This window comes from Anopheles coustani, chromosome 2 (assembly GCF_943734705.1).
Source record: "Anopheles coustani chromosome 2, idAnoCousDA_361_x.2, whole genome shotgun sequence".
Taxonomy (NCBI): Eukaryota; Metazoa; Arthropoda; class Insecta; order Diptera; family Culicidae; genus Anopheles; species Anopheles coustani.
Window position 1 is genome coordinate 14944379 of NC_071289.1, and position 11206 is coordinate 14955584.

General features: G+C 43.4%; 1 protein-coding gene across 1 annotated transcript; it reads left to right on the forward strand.

Moving 5' to 3' along the window:
• Window positions 1-2776: 2776 nt before the first annotated feature.
• LOC131262489 (fibrinogen-like protein A) lies at window positions 2777-3866 on the forward strand. The gene is made up of 2 exons (XM_058264501.1): window positions 2777-2851; window positions 2916-3866. Exons 1-2 carry the CDS (start codon window positions 2777-2779, stop codon window positions 3864-3866), a joined length of 1026 nt encoding a protein of 341 aa, XP_058120484.1.
• The last annotated feature ends 7340 nt before the right edge of the window (window positions 3867-11206 follow it).

Below are 11206 nucleotides of genomic sequence, written 5' to 3' on the forward strand. Positions count from 1 at the left end.
GTTTAACCCCACGTTTTGGGACCAAAAGCATCTCTTTGAGTGGTTGTGTGTGTGTGGAGTGAGATAAATGTGTTGAGGACGATTATCAACAGCAACTTACCTGCGATCCGAAAACCGTCTCGAAATATCCCTTCCGGCGCGGTGGTCTCCCTTCTTCAGCTCGGTTGCACCTGCTTGCCACGGGATGCTAATGGGAAAACAATTTTCCAAAATGATTAATGGTGCATATCCTTCCCCGTCGCCCAGCACTAGCGTACGGTGCAGCAGTACGGAGGCCCGGGGTTTCGTGCTGTCCTCGAGGTTCTCACTCCGGAAACCCGGTGAAGATCCGGTACGTTCCCAGGTGGATGCGCCCTCGGGTTCTGGCTGCGTGGTGACCGGAAAGGGGATCTCCGTGACCCAAAACCGGCCGGTCGATCTGGTTGTGGTCCGACGGGGTGGCAATGGTACGAGTGCGGAGCGGTATTCGGCTTTAGTTGTCGCCATTACTTTTTGCCCGCAGGATGAGACCCTCGGCCGGGACTCGGTAGAACCGGCAGAAGCTACAAAGACAAATTTAATGTGAGCTTGTTCTTCGTCATGTTCCTCGTGTCGGGCTGGGGAAGTTTTTCCAAACTTACCTCGTGCTGTAGGCCGTGAGGTCGGGGTAAGTGAGATATTGTTCATTTGCCGAAAACCCGGGGAAGAACGATCTATCATTTGCTGGCTGTGGAGGTGGAGCACGCTAGTCTTATGAGGACAGAAAAAGTAGCAAAAACAGACACCGGATTCCAGTGGATTTTCTCTGGAACAATAGCGGCATCCTGTCACCGGTGAAAGGACAACTTACCCCGTCCGAACTTCCACTGTTTCACTTCTACCATTATTTTGTTTTTTTTTGCTTTCATTTGTGTGCCCTGCGTCAAGAAGAAATCAAGCATAAAGTAAAACATTCTTCAGGTCAGTTGGAAAATTGTACGGAAAAGAGAGGGAGATGGTAAGAGACTCCCCGAGTCAACGTGGAGGGCAGATACAATTAAGGGTTTATGATGAAGAAAAGTTTCGATCGGTAATCAAGTGTAATGTCCCAAAAGTGTGGCGTCGGTTGCCTCGCCCCACTCCACAGTAGTACCCACCTTGGTGTGACGGTGGACGCTGCGGTAATGAGGTAGCCTCTTCTTGACTCCAACCAGCCCAAACGATCCTCAAAGGGTGTCATGATGAGCCGAGAGGAATTATCTCGCCGGTGATGATGATGATACTTTCACTGGGAACGCTGTCGCTAGCGGGGACACATTGGTAATGGCGGAATGATTGGCGGCCGGAGTTCGAGCTCGGAAAGTTGCCTATCATTAGCAGCAAGTTTTATTTCGGTAAAGATGGCCGGTCGATGTGTGCGAGACGATTGATCAATTAAGGTGGACATCAAAACCACGTGTTTTAGCAAACTGACAGAAAGTTTTTGACAAGTAATTTTGATAGAAAGCTTTTGTTCTAAAGATGAAAATGTTATGAAATCTAGAATAATCAATAGAGTGAATTGGAATAGCAAAGGAGGAAGTTGAAAAATATCTCCTGGTTCATTTCACGGTAAATAAAGAATGCTTATTGTGCAGTAAGAAATACAATTTCAGTTCTGCAAACTTTTGCCACTGCTACAGTTAGGGTCATTTGAAGGTTCCATATTAAGCCGCTAATGAGATTATTTTGTTGTTTTTTTGTTTTTGCAGTATCAGCTAGAATTTTGACCGTATTATGATTGCGTACGTACCCTAGGCGTCTCTTGATTGTTACTTGAACGATAACAATTAAATTGTTGGGCATGAGCAGCATTTGACAAACGGTCGTGTGGCATGTTATTTTTAAATTCAAACTAAATTATTACAAAATTTTATTAACTAACAATTATTACAAATTGTTAGCCGAAACCAGGCTATGTGTGTTGGAATCTTGGAATTAAATGCTAGCAAAACTGGGAATGTTTTGAATTTTATTTTGCAGCGCTTCTTGTGATAATCTATTCAAAACCTTCATGCCTTGGCTGCTACCGGGGGAATTTACGAATGCTCCCTTGTTTTTAATCCTACAACAACAACGAAACATATTAACGTTTTGCATGGAGTCAACACCTCGTATTCTACTTCGTTATCAGTTGAGATTAGGGGTTTAGGGGTATGGTATTTTGCACGTTCGTTCGATTCCAGCTGGGTTGTCCCAGATTATTTCAAAACTGCACCGACCCAACACCAAAATCGCAGTGTTTAAGAAACACTGGATGAGAGGCTAAGTCCATGACCTTACCTTTTGCGATTACAGTGAAAAGGAGGGAAACCCACATCTCACTGTTTACTTGCAATTGAAATCGTGCTTAGGTCCGAAAACATTTTTGGGGAAGAATTGGCTGCAATAAAGACTAAGGAAGTTTCCCATTTCGAAGCGACTAGGGAAGTTTGTTATTCTGGTGCGATCATGTTCCCAAAATCACACCAGCCCGTCATGATTATCAGCTGCGCATTTTCGTATGTGTTTGGTCTATATAAAATCACAACGTGTGCCGCAGCTGACCATCATTTTGAAGAAGTTCGTCAAATTGTGCAGAGTTGTGTTGTGCGTTAAAGTGCGTGAATATTTCGAAGTCATGGAGGTTGGCATGTATTTTATTTACTTGTGCCTACTACCATGCTGTATCATTGTGACTTATACTACATATTACACTGCAAGAGGAGTTTTGTATTCCAATGGAAATGATATAGACCTGCTTGTGAGTAAACTAGACGTTCAGTCGCTTAATGACGAAATGGTGCGCAATGAGTTGCAAAACATGAAGCACAGTTTGGAAGAACAATTGCTTGAAATCAGACAAACGTTAAAGGTAAGACACGAAACTAACTATAAACTCCTAAACACGCATATCGATAAAGCTCAACTCATTGTAGGAAACGGAAGACGCCGTAAAAGCTAGTGAGGCAAGTCGCCTAAGTAAACTAAATGAAGGAATGGAGACTTTTTGGAACGAAGCCCTGCAAACTGTCTTGCAGGAAACGACATCTACAGAGGCCGATTTGCAAGCCAAGCTAGCTGAGGAGAAAAGCAATTTGTTTGGAAAAATTGACAACATACAACAAAAGCTGGAAACCGATCTTCTTAAGATGGAAGGTGTAACAAAGAAGGTTGTCGACCTCCAAAAGGAGTTGATCGAAATGCAAAGCATAAAAGCGGAGGCTCCCGTGACGACACTCATGACTGCTGAGCATAAGGGCATCTACAAATCATGCGAGGATGTTCCAACCACACTTTCCGGCGCGTATGTGATTCAACTCGAGCCCGGCCAAAACGTAGCAGTATATTGTGAGCAGTCCGTTTTTGGTGGCGGATGGCTGGTTTTCCAACACCGGTATGATGGCAAAGAGAAGTTTTACCGCAATTGGACTGACTATCGAAATGGTTTCGGAAACTTAAACGGGGAGTTCTGGTTCGGGTTGGAGCACCTACACAAAATGACTACGGCCCGAAAACACGAACTTATGGTAGAGATGGAAGACTACTATGGAAACTATGGTTACGCGCATTATGATGAGTTCGTAATTGACAGTGAAGCTGAGGGATACAGGTTGAAGGTAGGGAATCACGATGGAACAGCGGGTGATTCATTGAAAATCCACAACGGTATGAAATTTAGCACGCCCGATGTGGACAACGATGGTCTCAGCCATTGGGCCTGCGCACCGGACTTCTATGGTGCATGGTGGTACAACAATTGTCACAATTCCAATCTGAACGGTGGTTACAAAAATGTAACAGATGCGTACTCGATGAACTGGCTCCACTTCAAAGATGACTGGCGCAGTTTGTCTTATAGTAGAATGATGATTCGTGAGGTGAACTAATAGTTTGGATGGATCATTTGACTTTACCAAAACACGCAAGGCAAACATGATTGTAACATGTTCCAGTAAAAATAATATCCACCAGATTCTAATATTTAACTTAACCTTTGTATAATTTACGCTAGTATTGATTTGTTCAGAATCATCAGTAGTTGTTTGTGAAAAGTTTTTTCCAACCAATTCCCGTTCCTTTCTTCGATTGAAGACTGCGTACAGCATATCAGTTTATGAGAGCGTCATCAGCAAGCAAGCCTGCCCTGTCGATGGGCAGGAAATGGAACCGGACCGGAAATATCCAAACCACAGAACTTCGAAGCAGCACGGCGGGAAGTATTGCCGGATGGCCGGAAAAATATGACACACCGTCTGACAAACGAATGACAAACAACACGTCAATCCGGCAGGAGTGGCCATGAAGGAAAAACAAACCACCCACCCAACTGCTGCTTCACGTCTTCCGCCCCCACCTTCCACAGTTACCCGGGGAAAAGGTTTGGTTTTGCGACATTATCCTTCCCTGTTGTAGCGCTCTGCTAGAGAAGGCGCCGGGCGGGGTTTGTGGTGTAGCGCAAAGAAAAACTTTCTCTCTTTTCCTGTTCGCTTTCGCCTTGGAGGTGGGAAAAAACTTGGAAAGTCACTAGGCGGTAGGAAAACAGGTCGAAATAAGAAAACAAACCCCCCAGGAAACTCTTCCCTTTCGCGCTGATTGCAAAGAATACGGCCCGTGGTTAGTTTTGATTCCCGTGTCGGTTTTCAAGGAAAAGATGGGCCAAGATGTTCGAAGAAAAACCTCCGCCAGCTAGACAAGGTAGCGGGCGTGTAGTAGGAAAGAAAAACTTTTTCCCATTTGTCCTGTCATACCAGCGAGACGCATCTGGGGAGGGAGGCCGGGTCGGTTGATGGTATCGATCGCAGGCTGAGTGTTTGAAATATGTTTTCTTATTAGTTTCCAAACACTTCAGCCGTTCGGGACTTGTGGGTGTTGTTTTGTTGTGCCTCGATTCCCAAAGGCTAGTAGGGCGAACTGTGCGTGGCGGTTTTCTCCCTCGCCATGCCATGTCGTCCGTCTCTTCCATGCCACGGTGCGTCGGAACGTGCCGTTGCCAACCGGAAGTGGTCAGCTGATGGCGTCACATATTGATCAATATCCTTGGTTGCTTAGGGAAGGGAAAAGCTGTGACCTACTGAGAGAATGACAAATCTCAATACGCATAAACAGATGCCGTGATTGGAATGGTGGATTGTTTTATGGATCGTTTAAAAGATGAGATAATATCGATTCTTAGAGATTTTTAAAAATTGTTAATCTTAAGAAAGCGGTTATTATTTTTAAAAAAAACTTGTAAAAATATGGAAATAGAACTTGCTGTTTTCTTTCTGAATTTTCTGAGCTCGTATTTTTAATATATAATTTTTCTTCATTGACAGAAAATAACTTCCCACGCTTTTAATGTGGGCTATAATTCTCTGATTGCGACACGGCAAAAAAAACTTCTACGGTATGGGATAAAGCATTTATCGTATTATCAACACCAAACATTGGAGTTTGTTTCAAACAAGAAATATGTTTTGAAATTTATTCTAACATAGAAACACAGAGCTCACGGTGGACCTTATTTCGAAGAAGCACACGCGATAATACCGCTTCTTTTTTTCCAGCAGTGACTTTGTACTGTTCCGTTGCCTTCACAATGGGCTCTTGAGATTATTTTGCTAAACGTGATAAAAAGTTTGTTTGTCTGCTGCTCCAACTGCGTAGGATATATTTTTCAAAATTGTCGCCCAGATCGGTTTGTTTGGTCGGACCAGATGATTCCGTTTCGGTTGGCGTACGGTTTGAGATTCCCGCAATGCCATGTAGCGCGTTGAGAAATTTGCCATGGAAATGGTTCCTCAGAAGAACCAAGAGGATACGAAATACGGCAACCTGACCAAAGGCGGGCGTGTAACTACCGAGAAAAGAAAAACTCTTATTCACAGTACCATCGTGGTTGGCGAAGTTGTCTATTTGCCGGGAGGTAAACAAGTTCCCAGTAAAGGCCACTTCCTGGGGCAGAAAGCGTTTCCTCGGACGCACCAACTCGTCACTAATGTAGGACCATTTCACGGATGATAACACGGGGTCATTTTGCAGCCTGCTGTGGAAGTAGAGGAACTGTATGCGCATGTATCGAGATACTCCGAATGGGATTGCGAAGCTCTTTTGTCTGCCCTGTCACCAATGGTCACTGAAGCGGCCGGTACTTATAATGGGTTTAAATATTTATTGTACACTCTTCCATTGTTTTTCATTGGGTATTGTTTGACAGTTTAAAAACGTTACTTCAAAAGACACGGCAAAATGTGCAGTTTTTACTCATTGAGCAATAAACAGTTTTTTTTCATACAACTGTCATGTAAGGTTATAAGCACCTGATAATTAAGGCACCTCTTCCCTTTAATGTTACAACCTAAGATGTTTTGAAAATAATCTGTTCGCACTTGTGTTATAGCTCAAATTATTTTCAAGGAAACAGTTCAGTGTATTGGATATTGTTTTATCGTGATTTGTCACTTAATTTGAATTACAAATTCCGTTGGTGAATATAATTGAAATATTGATTTGTAGTGTAAGTAGCAGAATATGATTAGAAACTAACTTGTTTGAAGATAAAGGTACGAAACATGCTTGGAAAAATACCAACCACTTCTTACGAATTAAGGAGCTTCCACTTGGGATTCCGAAATTCAAATTCCCAAATTTATTTTTCTCATCAAAGTTGACATGCCATACGCTTGTCTACTTTTATGACGCGGGATAAAAACAATATGGTATAAGAAAAATGTTGCATTGTTGTTGAAATTCTCCTCTCTATCACCCAGAACTGTGCACATTTAACCAGTAACTACAGAAATATCTCCCAAGCCGGCGGGGCTGGCCAATTACTGGTTGCAATGTAATAAATCCAATCAATTCACACCCCATCAAAGTAAACACTGTCCGTTATGACATTCAATTCCATCGTTAAAATTTCCAGACGGTAAAGTCCTACAAGCACGTCCAACGCAGAAACCCGGTTCCTGCAAGGTTTCCGACGGATCGGGAAATCCCCCGTGGTTGCATTTGCCAACCATTGCGCCACTGCAATGCCACACATCGCTGCTGCGGGCCTGTGTGTTTGTGTCACTTGGAGCACATTCCTCACCGGCTTCCAACCGTCGCCAGCGCCACCACCACCGCAACGATCATCATCAACATCATCGTTTCGTCCAATATTTACATTCAATTATTTGGTTTTCCTTGCGTTGACTTTACATATTAAATATTTACACTTAGTCCCGGGGCTGCGGGTTCCCGGTGTGTTGGCCAATGGAACGCAGCCAAAGAATTACCTTGGCTCGATCGATCACTGACAATCCCGGCGAGGGAAGGATGGGGGTCTCATCCGGGTACATGAGTATGTGTGTTTTGAAGTGAAATAGCTGAAAAATAAACTCTTGCATGAGTGACCACAAGATTAATGGCTGTGGAAATTTATGTAAACTATAATCAGCAATTATTATTATTTAAGAAAGTTCAAAAAAGATTGTTTTAATGACACTGTTCCTCGTTGAATCATAAAACACCTAGCCGACAAATCATGCCGAACCGCGAACACCTTTTCCGATTCATTCTCCGAGCAACGGGTCACAAACTTATACCATTCTACCCGACGACAAGTGTCGATGTCGTGCGATAAACTGTCGTGTCCTTTCCCAATCGATCTCCTCTGCGAAGGTGGGGTGCTTCTTCTTTTATGGTCCGGAAATTCATCAAAACAAAGTGCAACACTAGGAGGAGTTCGAATGAAATCACCCATCATTCCACCGAGGAAACGAACATAAGCTCGTGTCCGCTTACACGAACGATAAAACGGCATCGATGCCGGGGCCATTATATTGCCTTTCCCTTTGGGTTGGTTTCTTCGTTTTCCTACAGCACAGTAAGGGGGAGCGTGGGGATGGATGGATTTAGATCCGGATGGAGCGGAATTCAATAGCGGTGTTGTGTGAGGCGTGCAAAATCAATGCTCATTTGCTGAGTTTTCTCCATCATTGGGAGGACTGGAGGAGGAGTACACGGGGACACTTTCTCGCTGCTATCTATGACTTTTTTACAACCCCTCAATCGCGCCCATAAGCTTCAGTCAGCTCTGCGATAGGCCGCTGCGTGGGTTGACGCTACTGAGCGGAGTCGACGGATCCATATCGCGGCTATATCTGTGCTTCTGTGTGAAGCTGTATGTGCATCCGTAGCTGCAATCGGCTATGATAGCGGCAGCGATCATCATTAAACTTGTATCAGAAATCGGCCGTTTAGGAAAATCTTCGCGTATCGCCGCGTATCGATGGCGCAGTTAAGTTTCAGACCGGCTCTTCCAGTGACATCCCGCAGGGGTTTCATCAACGCCGGCAGCTCGGTTGAAGCGGAACATAAATTGATTTTTAATCATAGTGCTGTAGACTCACTGCTCGTCCCCGGGGTTGTGCGGGACGTCCTCGAACCCGAAGCCCAGCGATGGAACCGACCGTGGCTGTAAAGGATATGAACGATGGATTTTCCAACGGTGTGGTTTAATGGATGGATTTACTGGGAAAACTCATCAATTCTGTTGCTGTTAGACACTGTAAACGGTTATATGATAACTGTGGATTTGTCTGGCGATGAAACGTTCAAATGGTGCGCTGATGAACGGACCGGATAGCTGTCATAAGTGGAGGAAAATTATGCAGTTTTGTACGAGGAAGAGTTGCTTTAAGTCATGTTAGTTTTAAATTCCTGAAAAGATAAAATGGATAGACTCAATTAAACTAGTTTTATCTTTATTACTTAGTATAAATTACCATATTATGCTGATTAAGCATGCATGAAAACAAAATACCTTTTCCTTGGTTCCGCCTAGTATCAAAAAAAAGTAAGGAATATTTACAATGAAAATTTATCATGAAATGGAAAAAAATGGAACGCACCAACTGGTGGAACATTTCGAAGCGGCTGAATCTAAAATAATGCACCCCCAATAATGCTCCGCAGAAAATAACAAAGCGCTCTCCAAAACAACAAGGGATGCAAGGGCACCGGGAATGGCGCGGCCAAACCGCTAGCCACTGCGCACCAACATTGTTTCCGGTCGGTTTGGGGTAGCCAGCAAATGTTCCGCCACCTGGAAAAGCGTCGCCGTCGTTTGTAAACGGGTCTAAAATAATGCACCGACGTCGGTGGATGGTGGTTTTGCTAGCCGGTGACCGTTTGGCGGAAAATAACTGCAGGCGAACATCGAAAATGGTGGTTTACGAAGTCCTTTGCCTGTTCATAGAAAGTGACTCATGTGGGAGTATTTTATTTTGATTTCATTTACTCGGAAATTCCAAAATCATAAACCAGTCGCCAAATGTCACCCGGTGTTAATAGTTATATGGATTTTTAGTGCTTGTATTGCTGTGGGAAATGCGTCATTTTTCACGAACGACATGTTTGCACCAGTTTCTATACTGAAATCCGTAAATAGAATTCAGTTTGCCGCATCAACAATGTTGCTTATTTTAAAATTGAATATTTGTTACTTACGACAAGTCAATTTAAGCTTCAAACAATTTATTAATTCACCAAAGTCATTGTACCATCATTAATCAAACCTCCAGAATTGGAAAATTTGTTGGCCATTGAATATTCAAGCGAAAGGATTAAAAGAATTCCAACTGTGAGCATGAGCGCTTCCCCGCCGAGACAGATCCGGGGATTCTATTTGTGGTCCGGACTGCTGTTGTATTATTTTTATTTCTTTTTACTCTATTTCTGTTCTGTTTTTGACTTCAACCGCGTGTGCATGATCGTAAAAATATCCCCCATGAGCGAACGAGACAGGTAGAATCCTTTTTCCCTGCCTTACGGGGGCGGAAAGAAAAAGTTTAAATTAATATTTACTCCCCTCGGGCGATTCCGAAGGCAATTTTCTCAAAGGATCAAAGCCAGACAAGAGGTTTGTTTTGGATTCGTTTCCTTTTTTTCGTTTTCTAACGTGGTTTTTTGCTTTTCTCAAATTCTCTCCCCTGTTCCTAAACAAGTTCCACTGCTTTTTCTTTTTGTTTTATTGAGTCAATTTTCACTGGCCGAACCCTCGGTGAACTCGGGAAAAACTTATGAAATTTAAACATTCCTCTGCGGTCGTCTGCAATACTTTCCGCGTGCGTCGGAGATTTACGATCGTTTCGCTCGGAAAACAACCACGTGATAAACGCTCTCTGTACAACATGAACGGAAAAGGTGGAAAGGGACGCCGAGCTGGAACTCAGCTTTATCACATTCGTCCGTGGTTTTTTTTTTTCGCACGATCGCCCTGTACGTTCACCTGATCCATCGTCGGCACCTCTTTGGCTCACTCTGCTGGCAGGGAAGTGGGGAAGCCAAATGTTTGCTTAGCCCTTGGAATCGGTGGCCAATCGGGCCGTGCAGCCGGAGGCCAGCCCCGGGAAGGATGATGATGGTGTTGTTATCGTTTTGCGGAAGGCTTACATAAAACCGGCCGCCAGTGTCCAAGTTTTGCGGTCGGCAGTCCATTTTTGGCCGACTCACGGATATTTGTGTGCGAGCGAGTGTGTAAATAGATGGTAGTGAAATATTTTGATAATCCCCATTCCGGGCTCGAGATTACGATGGTTTGGAGACCACCTTCGCGGTGGATGTGATGTTTGCGGTTTTGTTGTGTTGCTTTTTTTATTTTCGCTTCATGCTCCAAAACCCGAATATGTTTGTTTTTCCGACGAGGTGAATGCGCTGGGTTATATATTCGATGGCTTTGCCTGTTGTCGTTCTCGAGCGTTTTGTTTGCCTGTGTTCGGTTGAAGATAGTATGGCAGGTCGTGATATGACCCCCAATAGCTTTATCAGTGATAAGCATGTTTAGCATCGATAGATAAACTGATTTGGTGTAAATGTTTCATCTTTCCAAGCGATAGTGGTTTGGTTGATTGAGTGAATGATAAAGAAGTGTAGAACATAATTGAAAAATACACATATTATCGTTAAAGATTCGCGAAAAACACAATTTTAAAGTAAATACAAACAACTTCGTGTTCTTGATTTGTCTATTCAACTATTCTTTTCATTAATTATTTGTCAATCTTTGATTATCATCTATTGGCTTCAAGTAGCTTATGGAAGTGTCGTGCTTTGTTCTGTTCATTTCTTGCCTGCAGTAAAAGGTGACAAATGAGCTTAACAATCAAAGTCCTGGCAGATCATGCCTTTGCCGTTGAGAGAGTTGCTCGTACTTTGATGATTTTCTAGTTGTAAAATGTCTTGCTGCAAAACATATTTTCCA